Source organism: Hyperolius riggenbachi, chromosome 9 (genome assembly GCF_040937935.1).
Source record: "Hyperolius riggenbachi isolate aHypRig1 chromosome 9, aHypRig1.pri, whole genome shotgun sequence".
Taxonomy (NCBI): Eukaryota; Metazoa; Chordata; class Amphibia; order Anura; family Hyperoliidae; genus Hyperolius; species Hyperolius riggenbachi.
Window position 1 is genome coordinate 285361056 of NC_090654.1, and position 21137 is coordinate 285382192.

Genomic DNA, 21137 nt, shown 5'->3' on the forward strand with positions numbered 1-21137 from the left:
AAAGACGTAAAACCTCCCAAAAAAAAAAAATCGTTCAGCATTCTTTTATAAATACTTGACTTTTCTATTCTCCGCCTGCACTCAGTACAGGCGCGACGCTGCGGTAAGCAGGACGTGAGTATATCAGAAATAAGCCTATGTACTGTATTCATATAGAGATCTATATCTGTTTAACACTGACCAGAAGAAAACAAAAAAAATATCCTATTTACAAAGTTTACTATCGATAGATACTTTCCATTAAAAACAGACCACTATAGAGTCATTCATAGGAGAAGATCATTTTTTTTTTCATATGGTCTCCAGCCATAACAAATTAAAAAATAGGTTAAGAAAATAATAAAGATATGATCACAATATTATCTGTTGGCACCAGCGGGTAGGAAGGTGGCAGCTGGAAGTCTGGAATAACATACCTTTCTGGGGACTTCAAAGGAGGAAGGGGTGGGGGTCATTACCCATGATCCCCCACAGCATAGCGCTCATATTGGTTTGGCACATATTTGGTTATTGGCTGGGGATTGGGGGAGTAAGAGCAGGTTTCAAATCCCTTCTTTCCAATATACACATCATATTACTTATAGTACCTCTACTGTGCACAAAACTGCTGCACGACTAACTACCTGCCATAGCCTTCTTTCGATTTTTGTGCTGCAGAACGCTGCTCACTGGTTCAATGGGTTCCTCCTACCCTCTCCAATGAGCAGCACAAGCTATCGCTGAACACTGCGTCTGTACATCGTTCATTCCCGGAAATCTCTTCCCATCGATCGTCAAAAGCAAAACATACATCGACCACATCATTCTCGTCGCTGGGAGAACGACGAGGAAACACTAATGAAAAAAAGTGGACACGGATTTCAAATTACGGGATTCGCGGCGACAGTTGGTTTGCGTCACATCTGGCAGTCCTTCTCGAAGGTAATATGGCAGTTTCCTAGAAGGGCAAAACTCCACGCAAAACGCAGGCGCAGTCAAACGCGAGTCATCATCGATATGCGTCCCAATGACTCCCCGGGAGTCTGATCCCACGCACCGTGTACACAGACCATAACAGAGGAGAATATAGCTTTCCACTGTCATCCTCATTCCTATCCTCCTCATTCTTATTCACATGTGCCTCTACCTAATCAAGTGTTCTGAAATGGGAACAGTTGTCCATAAAAAGTATTAAGTTGCATAACTACAAATCACCCCCCTCCCCATGTTCCTTTGCCGCCCCTTGGTGTCCTTTATGGCCTTGGGTCAAGTGGAGCCACAAAAACACCTGATCTGAACTATAGTCCCCTGTATCGGAGGAAGGGAAGATTAGTAGTTGGGGTCTGATCACAGGAGCTCCTCCCCTCTCATTGCCCCTCTGTGTCCGGCTATAAAGAAGGAGGAACCAGTCGTACAAAGTTCAAGTTTTGTTCTACACTTTCCAGATTCCTTAAAAGTCTCTACCATAATTTCTAAAAATGTGCGGAAGGGAATTTTTTTTCCACTCAGGAAAAGTGAATTAAACTTTGTACTATGACTTTCTTCAAGTACTGAAAAGAAATTCCACTAAATATGGAGTACATTTTCAAACTGATGAACCTTTTTTTTTTTTTAAATCAGTTAATCCAGATTTTTTGTGTGAATTCAATCTACACGTGCATTTAGTCAGGACTGACACCTTCACTGGGGCAATAAAGTCATCAAAATCAGATTCTGATGGTGCCAAATTAAGCTAAAATTCCAGAATCACAGATTAAAAGTTTCTATGCTGAAAAAAATATCCCACAGCCTCATAAAATCTCCATTAAAGTGGCCTTCCACGATGTCTTAACCCCATGAGAACGAGGTTTTCCAGCCAGTCTGGGAGAGACTGTCTGGAGTAGCACCACTACCAAATCTACAGGGGGCGTGACCAAGACCAGGCATAAGGATGCTAAACTGCCCTTCAGCAAGAGTAGTCTCCGATTCTGAAGAGTGTTTAGGCAGACTGGAGCGAGCTATGGAAGTCACTGCAGAAACATAAAGCAATTCTTCTGCCAGATGATTATATAGCGCCTAAAATTTTTTTCCGAATTCACGGCAGCTGAATTTAGCAGACAGAAATTGCTGTAGGTGCCACAAACTTGTAAATCTGCGACTCGTTTCATTCAAATTTTTTTGTCCAGTGCCTAAAATGTAGTTTGGACCTGGCTTTTTGCCTTTACCGCACACACTAACAGATTCCCTTTATTCATCACTTTCTTTTGACGTTCGCTGACTTTCCAAATAAACACCTAAAGAACTTGACCTATAATCCACTTGGAGAGAGACTCAAACAGCCAACACAACACTGAGCCAAAATCCACAATGCCATTCGAAACAAAGAAGATTGGCAAGATTAAACTAAGGAAGAAATACGATATTGTCCTACTCTACGAGGGGGAAGGGGAAGATGAGAATAAAAACTGGTTGTTTGTACACGATGCAAACCGGCTGCTAATTCAGCAAAAAACTATAAAATGTAAAACAACTACGACATTTAAGATACAGAAGGCTTACCTGAAGTTAATTATGTACCCTTAATAGTTGTTTTCTTTTTATGTAAACATAAGTGATATTTGAGAAAACAGAATTCAAATGGCAGAAAACACCCTTAATGTCATTTATAACAACGCCAAAACAAAAAATAAGGAGTTCTCCATTGTCACATAAAGGATCGTTCAGCACATTTAATTTCCATGGGAGAAATGAGGACTAGGGGTGGTCTAAGTCGGTCTCTGATATCAGCCGTGGTGGACCGGTTGGTTGGGGAACATCCCGCCATATATACTGGCTCAGTTTTATGAGTATTTTTGTTTGAGGCGGCACATTCCGTAACAGTCAGCCTATCCCGGAAGGACGGGGGCAGGGAGGCTTTGGGGGGGTGGCGATTTCAGATGAGGACACAGACGCCAAAGAGCCCCCAAGTCTCCCATGGACGTTAAGTCGCTGACATCTCTAAATCACTCAACTCTTCTCTTTACGGAGTAACTTTTAGATTTTTTGAATTCCTGGACAACCCATCGAACCTCCCTCATGGCATCGTTTGGTCACATGCCCCGTCCCCGATAAACGGGCCAGACATGTAAAGTGTCCACTGGCTGTCCTTTTTCCAGTCGTACGTTTCCCACTCCAAACATAAAGCTTTTCATTGAGGAAACAATTTTAGAAAAAAACAAAAACAAAAGTTTCACTTTTCGCTCCACAAAAATAACAATAGAATTTTTTTGCAAGCACAGCTTTAGTTTTCTCCATCAATCTTCTCTTCTTGGTACGATAACCAAATAAAAAACCAAAAACCAAAAAAGGCAAAACCGTGTTTAGCACATCTGGGGGAGGGGAGAAGAGTCATCGATTCCAGACACCGGACCAGCAGCTCTGTGTGCTACGTCCAGCGCTGCCACATATCGCTCTTCTGCTTCTAGATGGTGGAAGTCTTGTCTACGCCATCTGTCAGAGGAGGGAGAAGGAAGAGTACGTTTTCTTAGTCAGGTGCAACTCCGAACATAAACACCAACCCCCTACACATCCATGATCGAGACCGGTCGTAGTTAAAACTACACTGCGTTCGAGGCTGCCCAAGCCTGGTGCGCATAGTTTTAACGCTGCCCGACTCTGTGCACAAGGCGCAATATCTCAAGACACCCTGATCACTGTGAAGCAATCACAGTGATCAGGAAGTGCAAAAAGAAAATAAAAGGGCTCTGGTCCTTAAAGGATACCCGAGGTGACATGTGACATGAGATAGACATGGGCGTGTACAGTGCCTAGCACACAAATAACTAGACTGTGTTCCTTTTTTTCTTTTTCTGTCTGAAAGAGTTAAATATCAGGTATGTAAGTGGCTGACTCAGTCCTGACTCAGACAGGAAGTGGCTACAGTGTGACCCTCACTGATAAGAAATTCCAATTATAAAACACTTTCCTAGCAGAAAATGGCTTCTAAGAGCAGGAAAGAGATACAAAGGGTCAATAGTTCATAGATTTTAGCTCTGGCATACTTCAATGAATGTGTCATTGAGAAAAAACAATAAAACAGTTAAAACTTAAAAAGTAGATTTAAACCTAAAATAAAACTGTAGAATATCTTAAGTCATTTTTAAGAGAAAGAAGATGGATACAATCGTTTATTTCATTTGATTATTTTAACCTCGGGTGTCCTTTAACACATTAGCAGAGTTATCATTGTTTGAGATAAGTGACCTGCTTTTGACCTCAGTCGGCAGAACTCGTTGGATGGGAAGAGAGCACCTGCTGTAGAGGACAGATGGACGCCATTAGAGCCTATATACTCTATATAGAGGAGAAAGGGGGGGCCACTAGAAATCAAGAAATTTTATAGGGGAGATAGTGGAGCCACTAGAGACCAAGGAACTGTATAAGGGAGGTTAGTGGGACACACTAGATACCAGGGAACTGTGTAAGTTAGAGAGGGACCACTAGACACCAGGGGACTCTATGGGGGGCTGGGGGGGGGAGGTTTGCACTAAACTCCAGGGAACTGTATAATGGGGTGGGGTGCACTAGACTCCAGGGAACTGTATAGGAGAGATAGCAGGCCATTAGGTACCAGAGAACTGTACAGGGGAGGGTGGGAGCCACTAGACACCAGGGAACTGTTTAGGGGAGGGAGGGGGTCACTAGACAACAGGAAACTGTATAGATGAGGGAGGAGGCCACTAGACAACAGGGAACTGTATAGGAGAGGGAAGTGGGCCTCTAGACACCAGGTAACTGTATAGGGGAGGGAGGGGGGCACTAGACAACAGGGCACTGTATAGGAGAGGGAGAAGAGCCAGTAGACAACAGGGAACTGTATGGGGGGTAGTACTAGACAGCAGAGAACTGTATAGGGGAGAGAGACCACTGGACTCCTGGGAACTGTATAGGGGAGGGGCCAGTAGACACCAGGGAACTGTATAGGGGAGGGAGGGGGGCCAGTAGACACCAGGGAACTGTATGGGGGGTACCACTAGACAGCAGAGAACTGTATAGGGGAGAGAGCCCACTGGACTCCTGGGAACTGTATAAGGGAGGGGCCAGTAGACACCAGGGAACTGTATAGGGGAGGGAGGGGGGCCAGTAGACACCAGGGAACTGTATGGGGGGTACCACTAGACAGCAGAGAACTGTATAGGGGAGAGAGACCACTGGACTCCTGGGAACTGTATAAGGGAGGGGCCAGTAGACACCAGGGAACTGTAGAGGGGACGGAAGAGGCAGGTTATGGTTGGTCCACAACTTGGTACCAGTTTTCAATTTTGTCCCGCTGTGTATTTGAGTTTGACACCCCTGGCTTAGCTGGAAGGTCAAAAGGGCACAAATTGTACACAGAGTTATGCTGGGCATACAGTATAAGTTTTTTCTTATCAATCGAGCCGCTGATGGCTCGATTGATAAGTTCCGACATGTCCGATTGCCCGCCGGATCGATTCCGTGCTCGATACCCGAGGTCTGGACAATGGAATTAAACAAGCGCAAGATAAGGAAGCGCCCGCGGGGACGAGCGGGAATCGATCCAGGCACACGTGGGGTCGCGGCGGGAGTCGATCCGGTGGCTAATCGAGCCGCAGAACCGTATAGTGTATGCCCAGCATTGAGCTGGAGTCGAGTTTTAAATCCCCCCTAGATGGGAAATAGTACTAGGTTTCGTGTACCCCTCTATACATAAGGCGTGAGTGGGTTGATGGAACCTCATTAGAAGCACTGCAGCGGGGTATGGGAACAGCCAGGCTCACGCAGCACTTCTCTAGACAGGTCCTCTTGCCTCCAGTTTTGTTACTCTGCTCCCGGGATTCCATGCGGTGAGTTATTTATTTTTGGCTGGATTTACAGAGAGCAGGCGGAACACAGACATCTTGTCCATGCGTTACGCGGAGCAGACATTCCTCTGGCCGCCGGGGTATTTTTAGCCGAGCTATATTTGCAATGCTTACCACCCAAAGCATGCTCCGTCATACTGAGGCACAGCGATTCCAGGCGGTTATTGATATCCGGCTCCGTCGCCGCTACCTGAAAATCTGAAATATGGAGAAGGAGGAAAAGTTATAGACAAAGTTCAACTCTAAGAATTCCCTAATAAACCTCTGAATTTGTCGGCTACACTGAATACCATGCAGAGAGTTTAAAGGAGAACTGTAACAAGAGGTATACGGAGGCTGACATTATTATTTCCTTTTAAACAATACTAGTTGCCTGGCTATGATGATTCTCTGCCTCATGCTTTTAGCTGTAGCCCCTGAACAAGCATGCAGCAGATCAGGTGTTTGTGACATTATTGTCAGATCTGACAAGATTAGCTGCATGCTTGTTTCTGGTGTGATTCAGACCCTACTGCTGCCAAATAGATCAGCAGGGCTGCCAGGTAACTGGTATTGTTTAAAAGGAAATAAATATGGCAGCCTCCGTATCCCTCTCGTTACTAAAGTGTACCTGAAGGGAAACAAAGTGGCACAAATAGATACTTACCTAAGCAGTGGCTTCCCCTGTTCCCTCCACCTCACCATTCCAGTGTTGGGACCTCCTGAAGCTTCTTAAAGGGAACCTAAACTGAGGATATGGATCTTTTCTTTTAAAATAATACCAGTTGCCTGACTGTCTTGCTGATCCTGTGTCTCTAATACTTTTAGCCACAGCCCCTGAACAAGCATGCAGATCAGGTGCTCTGACTGAAGTCAGACGGGATTAGCTGCATGCTTGTTTCAGGTGTGTGATTTAGTCACTACTGCAGCCAGAGAGATTAGCAGGACTGCCAGGCAACTGGTATTGGTTAAAAGGAAACATCCATATCCCTCTCAGTTTAAATTTCCTTTTAACAGGGCTTGTCAACGAGAGTGGCCCCCCTGCACAGGCACAAGCAGCTGGTGTCTGCGCAGTAGCATGGGGTTTGGCTATCGTGCAGCGAGCTGTCCTGCGCCTGCTTGTTCACGGACGGAAGCGCACCTGCAAACTTCCGGAGAGTCGGGGGGCAAGAAGCGATGGTCTCAAGGAGGATGTAAGAAACCCTCAGGAGATTACACACCTGTGTAAACCAGTTAACCTATTTCCATGCTTATCTCTCGACTGGCACGGTCACCCAAGGGATTGTGTACAGACCCTGTTGGGTGAGCGAAATCTCCCGTTGTGTACAGGGTGTAAGGCGAGTGGCTGGGAGTATAGCGCTGCATTGCATATGTTTGCTGATAGCAGCTCACGGGTACAAGCCATGTGTGCCACCCTGCAGAATGCAAGATATCCCCGGCAGAGACCTTCACCAGGGAATGAGGACAAAAAAAAATGACTGTATGTAAACCATAGGGTCCCGGCCGCAGCCTCATATCTCCATCTAAGGAGGAGTATGCTAGGGTAGCAGGAGGGGGTCTGGGTAAGTCCAAAGCTCGCAGGCAATTGGTGGAGTTTCTTACCTGGCTGCTGGAACATAAGCATGGTCTGCGGGGAGGTGTGGACGGGCAGCGAGCGGGTCCTCTGCACGGAGCTGTGAGTGCGGCTTGGCATGCTGTTACTCCCTCCAGGGTTGGCAAACCAGAGATTCTAGTAGGAAGAGACACAGTGCTTAATGCGGGAAATTTGTACGTGCGCAACCATCACAAGGTACGTAGGCCAAATACAGTGCGCAAGGAAAGAGTCTCGCCCCCCAGTGGTGGCATGCTGCAGCATGTCTAGGACTTGAGATAAACAATGATCCACAATACATTCTCCAATCAATGTATACATTTTTATTAACCACTTTACTCATTTCTTTAAGGGCCCATTCACACTGATGATCACAAAACGCTAGCAAAATCGCCAGCATTTTGCAATGGGGATTTTTTTGCGATTGATGCATTCTTTTTTTTTTATTGGAAACTTTTGCGATTTTTCAGTGATTGCAATTTGCGTTCTTCCAAAATTTCAATGGCAATCGCTCTAAAATCGCAAAAAAAGACACTGGATGCACCACGTTTGCATTTACAGCGAATTGCTGGCAACACGGTGGCATAGTAGTTAGTGCTCTCGCCTTGCAGCGTTGGGTTTCCGGTTCGAATCCCAGCCAGGTCAACATCTGCAAGGAGTTTGTATGTTCTCCCTGTGTCGGTGTGGATTTTCTCCGGGCACTCCGGTTTCCTCCCACATCCCAAAAACATACAGATAAGTTAATTGCCCCCCCTAATTCCCCCTAAATTGGCCCTAGACTATGATACGCGCACTAAACGATACATACATAGACATATGACTATGGTAGGGATTAGAGTGTGAGCTCCTCTGAGGGACAGTTAGTGACAAGACAAGAAACTCTGTACAGCGCTGCGTAATATGTCGGCGCTATATAAATACTTGAATAAATAAATAAATAAAATCACAGCAGTGAGATCACTGCCATATACTAGTGATCGGCGGAAAGAGCTCACAAATTGCCCCAGTGTGAATGGGGCTAACCTTTTCCCTGCCTTTTTTTCTCTCATGCCTTCTCCGGCCTAATGCAGAGCGGAGCAGAAAGCTCTCCATATATACCTGATCCAGCTCCCCTCCTCCTCCACCGAGTGGCGCTGTAACACCAACATCCTCCTCTGGGTCCTGATCATGACAGATCATGTGATCGGGACCTAAAGAAGGATGTCAGCATTACAGCACCACTCGGTGGAGGAAGAGGACACCCAATCCTGCGTCGCAATCGCTCAACATGTAGTATTTTTTCAATTGCCATTTTCATTCAATGTTAAAGAGAACCCGAGGCGGGGTTCTCACAATGTAATCCCCATACAGAGGCTTAGTCTACCTATAGAGCCCAGCCTCTGTTGCTATTTTAGTCCCCCCTAAATCCCCCCTGCGCTCTGTAATCCCCCCTAAAACACAGCTGTGCTGTGCGGGCTGTGTTTATCTCTTTACGGTCACTCTCGCCACTCCCCCCGTCTCCTGCAGAGCTCCGGTCCCCGCCCGCGTCCCTTCCCTCCAATCATTCCCTCCAATCAGCGGCGAGGGAAGGGACGTGGGCGGGACCGGAGCTCTGCAGGAGGCGGGGGGAGCGGCGAGAGTAACAGTAAAGAGATAAACACAGCCCGCTCTGACAAGCTGTGTGTTGGCAGCGCGGCTGTGTATAGGCAGACCCAGCCTCTGTATGCAGCTAGCATTGTGAGAACCCCGCTTCGGGTTCTCTTTAAGTACAGTGCTTTGCATTCAGTGTACAAAAGCATTTTTTTTTACATTGATTTTACTACCCGAACCACCATCAAAAATGTTTGAAAATGTTGAAATTGCTACAAAAAAAAAAACACTTTGGGAATGTGTCTGAAATCACTTTAAAGGACAACTGAAGCAAAAGGGATAGGGAGGCAGCCATATTTATTTCCTTTTAAGCAATACCAGTTGCCTGGCTGCCCTGCTGATCCTCTGCCTCTAATACATTTAGCCATAGCCCCTGAACAAGCATGCAGCAGATCAGGTGTCTGACATTATTGTCAGATCTGACGAGATTAGCGGCATGCTCGTTTCTGGTGTGATTCAGACACTGCTGCAGCCACATTAGATCAGCAAGGCTGCCAGGCAACTGGTATTGCTTAAAAGGAAATAAAAATGTCAGCCTCCTTATTCTTCTCACTTCAGTTGTCCTTTAAAATTTGCTAGCAAAAACACAGAGCGATTGCCATTAGTAATTTCTAGTAGGTGCCCAGCCTAACGCTGCTTAACTGGCCTCATTTCAGCGCAGATCCAGCAACCACAACCACAGGAGAGGGTCAATGGGATTTTTCTGGTTCACATGCAAACTGAATGCAAATTGTATGAAGTGTGGAAATGGGCCAATCTAAGCGGGCATTTGATTGGCTCAGTAAACTCTAGTAACCAATCGTTGTGACGCAGTACAGAAAAGTAAACATTAAAAAGAAAATACTGTGCAGTAAACAAATAAAATGGGCACTATAGCGAAAAATTGTAAAATTTAAAATATGTGCTAACACACAAATAAGAAGTACATTTTTTCCAGAGTAAAATGAGCCATAAATGACTTTTCTCGTATGTTGCTGTCACTTACAGTAGGTAGTAGAAATCTGACAGAAGTAACAGGTTTTGGAATAGTCCATCTCTTCATAGGGGATTCTCAGCAAGGCTTTTATTCTTTATAAAGATATTCCCTCAAAAGGATTTAAACAATGATGCTGGCCAACTTCCCTGCTCCCTACACCATTTTTTGGCAGTTGGTCAGAGCAGCTGTCATTCACTAAGTGCTTTTGAAATAAATAAATCCCTGAGAATCCCCCATGGAGATGGACTAGTCCAAAACCTGTCGCTTCTGTCAGATTTCTACTACTTACTGTAAGTGACAGCAGCATAGGAGAAAAAGTAATTTATGGCTCATTTTACTCTGGAAAAAATGTACTTCTTATTTGTCTGTTTGCACATATTTTACATTTTTTTGCCATAGTGCCCCTTTAAGTAAAAGAAAAGTGCAGTAAAAGGCGACTGGGAGTGGCCATCTTATCCCCCTGCGCAGCACCTGAACTGGTCCTCTCTGCTTGGCTAACATCCCCTCCAGTACCTCTCCGCTGAGCGGGGAACACAGGAAATGCCTGCCGCCTGACTCTCAGCAACTTTGTTTTTTAAGGTCTTTAAAAGGATCCAGACTTTGGGGGCGGGGAAAGCAGCACACAGTGAGGTAACCGTGTAGACAAGAGGACCTGTGCGTACTTCTGGTGTGATATCAGATGATTTACCATTCAGTATCAATTCCCTCAGGACACGGACAAGACACAGGACATTTATATTGCCCTTTATTCCTGGCTAACCCAAAGCACCAGAGCTGCAGCCACTAGAGGGCACTCTATAGGCAGTAGCAGTGTTAGGCCAGAGCTGCAGCCACTAGGACGTGCTCTATAGGCAGTAGCAGTGTTAGGCCGGAGCTGCAGCCACTAGGGGGCGTTCTATAGGCAGTAGCAGTGTTAGGCCAGAGCTGCAGCCACTAGGGGGCGCTCTATAGGCAGTAGCAGTGTTAGGCCAGAGCTGCAGCCACTAAGAGACGCTCTATAGGCAGTAGCAGTGTTAGGCCAGAGCTGCAGCCACTAGGGGGCGCTCTATAGGCAGTAGCAGTGTTAGGCCAGAGCTGCAGCCACTAGGGGAGCTCTATAGGCAGTGGCAGTGTTAGGCCAGAGCTGCAGCCACTAGGGAGCGCTCTATAGGCAGTAGCAGTGTTAGGCCAGAGCTGCAGCCACTAGGGGGCACTCTATAGGCAGTAGAAGTGTTAGGCCAGAGCTGCAGCCACTAGGGGGCGCTCTATAGGCAGTAGCAGTGTTAGGCCAGAGCTGCAGCCACTAGGGTGCGCTCTATAGGCAGTAGCAGTGTTCGGGAGTCTTGCCCAAGGTCTCCTATTGAATAGGTGCTGGCTTACTGAACAGGCAGAGCCGAGATTTGAACCCAGGTCTCCTGTGTCAGAGGCAGAGCCCTTAACTACTACACTATCCAGCCACGGCAGACTGTTAAAGTGGACCAGAACCCTTGCACAGGACAGAAGAAAAACAGAGAAATGCACCCTGTATGTATTTACAGAGTTTAGTCTAATTCCCCCCTCATCTGTGTCTAATCACAAGTTGTAATTTGATCTCTCCACTGTCAGCAGACTGCCACGGCAGACAAGTTCATTTGAAAGCACAGGATGTTAACCCTTTGTCTGCTTCCATGAAAGCAGGAAGTAGACACACTGCAGATTTATTGCAGGATTTGTATCAGCAGTAACAAAGAAATGTTTTTCTTTAAAGGTTATTATGTTGTTGCGCATCTTATAGAGCAGAGAGGAAGTTCTGAGTTCAGGTCCGCTTTAAAGCAGCATTCCGAACCAAAGGAATAAAATCCATCAACTGACAATACATCTGTATATTAATATAAATCTGAAGTGAGAGTGATACAGAGGCTGCATCTTCATTCCCTTATAAACAATGCCAGTTGCCTGGCTTGTGTGCAGATGCTCCGCCTTCAATACTACAAGCCACTCCCCCAGAATGAGCATGCAAGTCAGATGCTGTGACTCTAGTGTGACTCCGCTGGCTGCATGCTTGTTACAGGGCTGTAACTCAAACAAGTAAAGCCCAGCATGACAGTCAGGCAACCGGCATGTTTTTTAAGCACTTCGGATCCAGACTGTTTCCCCCTTATGGATCAGAGCAGTTTTGACAGTTACCCATGTCCCTATTTAATCAGCAATAACTTTATCCCTACTTACGACGCCTAAATTAAATATATATAGTTTTTTCACGACAAACTAGACTTTCATTGTATGCCATTTTTTCCCCCTCAAACAATTTTGCTTTCTATGCATTTTAATGGGAAAAAGAGGGGAAAAAAAAAAAAAACATTTCTCAGTTTTACTAATTACAGTTTAAAAATAAAAAGTGCTACTGTAGATAAAAAAAACCACAAATTTTTGTTTGGCTATTTCTACCGCTTACCACAAAACTTAGATTATGTTCCTGTTATGGTGAGGATATTTGATTATGAAATAATGCTAGAATGTGTATTTTTTACTATGAATTGAAAAAATAAAAGATAAATGGTAAAAATCAAGATTATTGGCTCAGGGAACATATATACCCTTTCACCAATTAGTGCTGCATCAGATAGTACTGAAGGTGTGCACAAGAGCAATGCCCAATCGCGCTTCATCTACAAGGCGTATATCTACGTCCTTGTGGCTTAGATGAAGTCACAGAGGATGTAGATATACTGTAGTAATATGTTGGCGCTTTATAAATACAATAAATAAATAAATAGTAAATAAAGTGGTTAAGGAAATGAAAATGGCAGCCTCCGTATTCCTGTCACTTCAGGTAATGCCCAGACATTTCTCACACCCACCTGTCTTCCTTGCTTCAGCAAGGCGGGGTTACTGGAGGCGGTCCTCTGCGTGGCACCAATGAGGCTGCTGGGCCCCAGCAATCCGAGGCGGGAACTCGGGAGGTTGCGAGACGGGATCTGGAACTGGCGCGGGTTCCTGCGGGTGATTCCGGTGCCTACAGATCCAGCTGTAGGCAGGGAGTTGGACTGGCCGAAGCCGCGGCTGCCGAGAAACACATCAACACTAGTCCTGTTACCCCTGGGGCTCAAAAAGTTCACATTAAAAGAGCACCTGTCACTCACACACACGTAATACACATTGGGGTCTAAAATGAAGTAACCATTCAGTCCAACCTAAGGCATGGAATTCCAATACACATTAAATAGCACATTAGTTAAAATAAATGTTTATAGATCATCAGGTCTTCCTCAGCGACCCACAGCTGTCTGCTCACTCCCAGTCAGTCTGAAGCATGGCACACACATCCAATTTTGATTGACCAATGACTGGCCAATCTTACCACCTCCATGTAGTAGAAGAGCTCACCTACACAATTTTTTTTACATCATTCAAAAATCTGTTGGCTCTCATGCTGCACAGAGCTGGTTAAATTGGTCAATCAAAATTGTACGTGTGTAGCAGGGTTGAAACACTTGCTCCTTCAAGCAGGAGGATTCGCCATACTATGCCAGGGAAAAAACACATATATAAGTAGATAAATACTTGATCTACTTACATAACACATGTATGGTACTGTCCACGTTTTGATTTCAGTGAATTTTATATAGTAAATGACGAGAATTCTGTTCCTGGTGGGAACCATGTTCACAGTTTGAGGCTAAATACTGATGTCATTTCTGCCCTTAACTTTTTTTTTTTTCTCTCCTCCAATCGCCGATTTACCTCAACCTTGCTTGTAAACACAAGTGAGCAGAGGATCATGTTTCAGCTAGGCAGGGAAATAAAGGGAAGAGGAGGAATATACTGTATTATAGATAAAAAGAACTCCCAGCATGCCACTGAATGGCAATGGCTATTAAAGGGCCAGTGCTCCTAAGGTATGTGATAACTCCAAAACATAACAGCAGAAAAAGTTTTGAAAGTTTTGAATGCAGGATTAGCATCTTTATCACTTAATACACTCAGACCAGTTGCGGTTGAAATGTGATTTGTATGGTGACAATGCCGCTTTCAGCCAATCAGTGAGGAGCAGGGGAGTGAGAGGGGAGAATGGCTGAAATAAAGATGCTGGACTCTATTCCTCTCACTCCTGGATCCCATGCAGTAGGTTTCCCGTAGGACCAACTCTTCTATCCTACCTACCAAGCAAACCCGGCAACAAAAGGACACTGTACACCCCTGGGATGGACAGACAGGAAGTCAGCTGGAGTTTAAAAATAGCGTCCCCCGCTAGGCCACCTTGGTTTTAAAGGCAGTCATGACATAAATATGGAGGCGGAGGTTGTTAGCTTTCTAAAAATGATCACTTCCTGGCTGCTGCCGTCTCTGGCCGGAATATTTCTGGAGAGGCTGAGCTGGAACAAGCAAGTGGATGAGACCATCTGACTCCTGATCTGTCTGCTTATCACAGAAGCCTCATTTATAAAGTTGTAGAGAGAGAATTCAGCATTAAAGGACAACTTAGCGCTAAATATACCATACTTAAAGTGAACCTCCGGACTAAAAATCTACTCGGCAGAACTGAAAAGGCTTGGTGTTTCTTTAACAGTTTCACAGCATCAGAACTTTGTTTTTCTTACCAAAGCATCATTTTTAGCTGCATTTTTACCCAAGCTCCACCCATCAAAGAAAAAAAGCCCGGGCTTTTTTTCCCTGATGCTGTGCAGAGCATGCTTGGATTTCCTATGTTGTTATTCACGTTGCCTAGCAACTGGGAGGGGTGATCAGCAAACAGGACAGTTGGAACTGTGTCTCATGCTCCCTGTCACCTCCTTTCAACCAAAAAGATGGCTGCCCTCATGAAATCAAACATTTGCCTGTTCTTTTAAAACAGGGTGGGTAAGAGATTATATTACCTATCTATTTTAATTAACATAACTAATGTCACTTAATGACAGTATGTTTGTTTAGGCTGAAGTTCTTCTTTAAAGGACAACTGAAGTGACATGCGACATTATGAGATAGACATGGGTATGTACAGTGCCTAGCACACAAATAACTAGGCAGTGTTCCTTTTTTTCTTTCTCTGCCTAAAAGAGTTAAAAATCAGGTATGCAAGTCAGGGCTGTGGGGTCAGAGTCGAGGAGTCAGAGTAATTTTGGGTACCTGGAGTCGGAGGTTTCTTAAACTGAGGAGTTGGATGATTTTTGTACCGACTCCACAGCCCTGATGCAAGTGACAGTTTCTGTCTAGGTTGGGACTGGGTCAGACTACAGCATAATCCTCACTGATAAGTAATTACAACCATAAAACACTTTCCGGTCAGTAAATGGCTTCCTGTAGCAGGAAAGAGATAAACACAGTCAATAATCCATAGATTTGAGCTCTGGCACACTCCAATGAAGATGTCTTTGAGCAGAGACAATGAAACAGTAAAAACTTAAAAACGACATTTAACCACTTTACCCCCGCGCGTACGTATTTCTCCGCCCCTTTTTCCATCCTTTAAAAACCAGGGACGGAGAAACACGTACTTTCCGCGTTCCCGACGCTGCCCGCGCTCCCGCTCGTAAACACGCCGCCCGCCGCTAGTAAAACCGCCGCCGCCCGCTCGCCCAGAGATCAATGAACGGGAAAATCCATTCCCGTTCGTTGATCTAAGCCCCGCAATGATCAGCTGCTCTCCTATGGGCAGCGCGATCATTGTGAGAAAAAACTCACGTGTCCATGCTCATTATACTTCCTCCAAGCTTCCGGAAGGAAGCTTGGAGGTCGCATTAAAACAAAAAGTTACTGTGGCCATCTTGTGGTCAAATAGTAAACTACACCCTACACATTTTTCACATACAAATAAATGACTTTTACACATACAATTAACTCATTACCTCCCACACTCCCCATTTTTTTTTTTTTGTAATTAAAAAAAAATTAAAAAATTTACAATTAAAAAAAATACATAAATAGTTACCTTAGGGACTGAACTTTTTAAATATTTATGTCAAGAGGGTATAACACTGTTACTTTATAAACTATGGGCTTGTAATTAGGGATGGACGCAAAACTGAAAAAAATGCACCTTTATTTCCAAATAAAATATTGGCGCCAAACATTGTGATAGGGACATAATTTAAATGGTTTTATAACCGGGACAAAAGGGCAAATACGTTTCATGGGTTTTAATTACAGTAGCATGCATTATTTAAAAACTATAATGGCCGAAAACTGAAAAATAATTATTTTTTTCCCCACATTTTTCCTATTTTCCCATTAAAACACATTTAGAAAAAAATAATTCTTGGCATAATGTCCCACCTAAAGAAAGCCTAATTGGTGGCGAAAAAAACAAGATATAGTTCATTTCATTGCGATAAGTAATAATAAAGTTATAGACGAATGAATGGAAGGAGCGCTGAAAGGTGAAAATTGCTCTGGTGCTCAGGGGGTAAAACCCCTCAGTGGTGAAGTGGTTAAATATAAAATAAAACTGTGGGATATCTAAAAAAAAAGTCATTTTCAGGAGAAGGAGGCTAAATACAATTATTTTCCTCATCAGCTTATTTTCACCTCGGATGTCCTTTAAACTTTAAAGTTTAAAGGACACTTGAGGCGAAAATAAACTAATGAAATAAATGATTGTATCTATCTTCCTTCTCCTAAAAATTACTTTTTACGATATTCCACAGTTTTATTTTAGGTTTAAATCTACTTTTAACTGTTTTACTGTTTTTGCTCAATGACACATTCATTGAAGTGTGCTAGAGATAAAATCTATGAACTATTGTCCCTTTTTATCTCTTTCCTGCTCTCAGAAGCCATTTTCTGCTAGGAAAGTGTTTCATAGTTGGAATTTCTTATCAGTGAAGGTCACACTGTAGTCACTTCCTGTCTGAGTCAGGACTGAGTCAGCCACTTGCATACCTGATATTTAACTCTTTCAGGCAGTGAAAGAAAAAAAGGAACACAGCCTAGTTATTAGCGTGCTAGGCACTGTACATACACATGTCTGTCTCATCGTGTCACATGTCACCTCGGGTATCCTTTAAAAAAAGGACGCCTACTGTGTGAATGGGGAATTAAACAGAGGCTTACGACACTACCTGTGCCGTGGAGTCACCGTTCTTCGGTAATTGGTCCCCTTTTTACTTTTGTGTGACAGCGCTCCCTGGCAACTCCACACGATGTAAGCGCAGTTACAAAGCGACCTAGCGAACATACTGCGCATGCACAGCGCGCAGTATGTCTGGGTCAAAGGGCGCCACCTAGGGAGTAAAGAACGGGGCCAATTACTGGAGCGAGACACCAGGGCACAGTAAGGGAGCGCTGTAATAACAGCACAGGAGATTTGGGTGCAGCCGGCGCCACCATAGACCTTGATAGGAATTACAGCTATAGCGGTGCACAGTCAGTAACTTCGGTGCCGTCAGAAGACCTTTTTTTCTTTCTCTGCCTGAAAGAGTTAAATATCAGGTATGTAAGTGGCTGACTCAGTCCTGACTCACACAGGAAGGGACTACAGTCTGACCCTCACTGATAAGAAATTCCCCTTTTTATCTCTTTCTTGCTCTCAGAGGCCATTTTTTGCTAGGAAAGTGTTTTATAGTTGGAATTTCTTATCAGTGAGGGTCACACTGTAGTCACTTCCTGTCAGGACTGAGTCAGCCACTTACATACCTGATATTTAACTCTTTCAGGCAGAGAAAGAAAAAAAGGAACACAGCATAGTTATTTGTGTACCAGGCACTATACATACCCATGTCTATCTCATGTCACATGTCACTTGGGTTATCCCTTAAAATTTGCGTTTTCTATACAAATGTTCAGGTGCTCTGAAACCTGCATGCAAAAGAACGCATGCGGAAAATCAGAACCCTGCCTTAGAACTTCTGCACGGGCCTGACTCTTGCATAGCGGTTTCAGCTATTTTTCCCTGGACAAGTCGGGATCCCTCCAGAGAGGTTAAACTATTTACTTTTACTTTGTCTCTGTAAAGTCCTATTCCTTAGTTCCTGTCTGCAGACTTGCTGCCACACTACAGGCAGAAGTGGGCATTTCTGAGGAATGAGGCTTCATTGAGACAAAGTAAAGGTGTGTAACAAATCAAGCTGCAAAAAATTATTTGTAAATACATTTCAATGTAAAAAACAAAACAACAAAACAAAGAGACACCCAGCGCTCAGGGACACTTTTAGACATCTTACAGGGCAAACTCGGTCTCAATTTAACATTCTATGGATCCTTTTCTAATAAACAGTTATAATACCTGCTGGGTCTTTTTGGGGGTACGGAACTAGAAGCCGAAACGCGTTGGTAGTGGGATTTGGGACTGATTCAGAATAAAAAGTCCCTGGCAGGTAATTATAACTTTTTATTAGAAGAGGAGCCATAGAATTATTTTATCTCTATTTAGACTTTTCTCTTTAAGGACACTGTTCGAATATTTGGGGGCAAATCTGTACGAGTCCTTTAAATTGTCATCATGTGTGCGCAGCAGGCGATCCTGCATCTAGCCGTAGCTTTATCTGGAAATTATAAACAAGAAAACCCCCCACCAACTCCCTGACTGATCTGTTAAAGTCATTCAATTCATATCGCGATCTCTGCATGCAATTCTACGCCCTGCGCACTGCTGGCAAGCTATAGGAGAGTCTCCGCCCTGCACACTGCTGGCAATCTATAGGAGAGTCTCCTCCCTGCACACTGCTGGCAATCTATAGGAGAGTCTCCGCCCTGCGCACTGCTGGCAATCTATAGGAGAGTCTCCGCCCTGCGCACTGCTGGCAATCTATAGGCGAGTCTCTGCCCTGCACACTGCTGGCAATCTTTAGGAGAGTCTCTGACCTGCGCACTGCTGGCAATCTATAGGGGAGTCTCTGCCCTACACACTGCTGGCAATCTATAGGCGAGTCACCGCCCTGTGCACTGCTGGCAATCTATAGGAGAGTCTCTGCCCTGCGCACTGCTGGCAATCTATAGGAGAGTCTCTGCCCTGCACACTGCTGGCAATCTATAAGGGAGTCTCTGCCCTGCGCACTGCTGGCAATCTATAGGTGAGTCTCTGCCCTGCACACTGCTGGCAATCTATAGGCGAGTCTTTGCCCTGCACACTGCTGGCAGTTTATAGGTGAGTCTCTGCCCTGCGTCCTGCTGGCAGTCTATAGGCGAGTTTCTGCCCTGCACACTGCTGGCCGTCTATAGGTGAGTCTCTGCCCTGCTCACTGCTGGCAATCTATAGGCGAGTCTCTGCCCTGCACACTGCTGGCAATCTTTAGGAGAGTCTCTGACCTGCGCACTGCTGGCAATCTATAGGGGAGTCTCTGCCCTACACACTGCTGGCAATCTATAGGCGAGTCACCGCCCTGTGCACTGCTGGCAATCTATAGGAGAGTCTCTGCCCTGCGCACTGCTGGCAATCTATAGGAGAGTCTCTGCCCTGCACACTGCTGGCAATCTATAAGGGAGTCTCTGCCCTGCGCACTGCTGGCAATCTATAGGTGAGTCTCTGCCCTGCACACTGCTGGCAATCTATAGGCGAGTCTTTGCCCTGCACACTGCTGGCAGTTTATAGGTGAGTCTCTGCCCTGCGTCCTGCTGGCAGTCTATAGGCGAGTTTCTGCCCTGCACACTGCTGGCCGTCTATAGGTGAGTCTCTGCCCTGCTCACTGCTGGCAATCTATAGGCGAGTCTCCGCCCTGCGCACTGCTGGCAATCTATAGGCGAGTCTCTGTCCTGCACGCTGCTGGCAATCTATAGGGGGGGCCTCTGCCCTGCGCACTGCTGGCAATCTATAGATGAGTCTCTATCCTGCGCACTGCTGGCAATCTATAGGAGAGTCTCCGCCCTGCACACTGCTGGCAATCTATAGGGGAGTCTCTGCCCTGCGCACTGCTGGCAATCTATATTCGAGTCTCTGTCCTGCACACTGCTGGCAATCTATAGGCGAGTCTCTGCCCTGCACACTGCTGGCAATCTATAGGCGAGTCTCTGCCCTGCGCACTGCTGGCAATCTATAAGGGAGTCTCTGCCCTGCACACTGCTGGCAAGCTATAGGAGAGTCTCCGCCCTGCACACTGCTGGCAATCTATAGGCGAGTCTCCGCCCTGCACACTGCTGGCAGTCTATAGGTGAGTCTCTGTCCTGCACACTGCTGGCAATCTATAGGCGAGTCTCCGCCCTGCTCACTGCTGGCAATCTATAGGCGAGTCTCTGCCCTGCGCACTGCTGGCAAACTATAGGTGAGTCTCTGCCCTGCGCACTGCTGGCAGTCTATAGGCGGGTCTCCGCCCTGCGCACTGCTGGCAATCTATAGGCGAGTCTCTGCCCTGTACACTGCTGGCAGTCTATAGGTGGGTCTCTGCCCTGCGCACTGCTGGCAGTCTATAGGCGGGTCTCTGCCCTGCGCACTGCTGGCAATCTATAGGCGAGTCTCCGCCCTGCTGGCAATCTATAGGCGAGTATCTGCCCTGTACACTGCTGGCAGTCTATAGGCGAGTCTCCGCCCTGCGCACTGCTGGCAATCTATAGGTGAGTCTCTGCCTTGCACACTGCTGGCAATCTATAGCGAGTCTCTGCCCTGCACACTGCTGGCAATCTATAAGCTCACAGACTATCTGCAGCAAAGAGGAAAGGAAAAAAAAAAGAAGAAAAAAAGCGCGGTTTCGCCTGCAGACAGGAGCGCTGGGTTTCCCGGGAAGCTGATGAAATGCAGTCACTAAGGTAACGAGCGCAGGGGGACATCAGAAGCCAACCTACTTTCTCTGCTGCCGGTACCCAGCCACATCCAGGAGGGTTTTCCGTGGAAAAGACCTGTACAGCTTCTGGACCTGCTGTTTCCATGACAACAGCCTCTTCTTCTGAGTCTCCGTGAAGGCCTGCGCATAATACATCATGTTAGGGGGGAGAGACAGGAGAGCCGCAATGCTGCCATGCAACAGCTTATCCAGAGGGCAGCGATCAGACACAGCCAGATATAGCCACATAACCCGGGATGTGTACATCAGGCCTGTCAGTGCTAATCTGCATCAAGACCTGCAGCTGTGACCCACACACACAACACAGACACACACACCAAAGACACAACACAGAAATGCACAACACCACACACACACACACACACACACACACACACACACACACACACACACACACACACACACACACACACACACACACACACACACACACACACAGAAATGCACAACACCACAGACACACACACACCACAGAC

At 45.7% G+C, this 21137-nt stretch overlaps 1 protein-coding gene across 4 annotated transcripts in view; it reads right to left on the reverse strand.

The window, feature by feature from the left end:
• Positions 1–2622: 2622 nt before the first annotated feature.
• The window catches only part of SAMD4A (sterile alpha motif domain containing 4A), a 158568-nt gene continuing 140053 nt past the window's right edge, over positions 2623–21137 (reverse strand). For 2 of the 4 annotated variants that reach the window (XM_068252381.1, XM_068252380.1), the window contains exons 9-13: positions 20663–20781; positions 12814–13051; positions 7401–7527; positions 5934–6017; positions 2623–3447 (exon numbers count right to left, since the gene is read on the reverse strand). In XM_068252381.1, the coding sequence (XP_068108482.1) occupies positions 3419–3447; positions 5934–6017; positions 7401–7527; positions 12814–13051; positions 20663–20781 (597 nt within the window). In that variant the 3' untranslated portion in view covers positions 2623–3418. The remainder of the gene's footprint in view (positions 3448–5933; positions 6018–7400; positions 7528–12813; positions 13052–20662; positions 20782–21137) is intronic. The other 2 variants (XM_068252383.1, XM_068252382.1) reach the window with 2 other exon arrangements.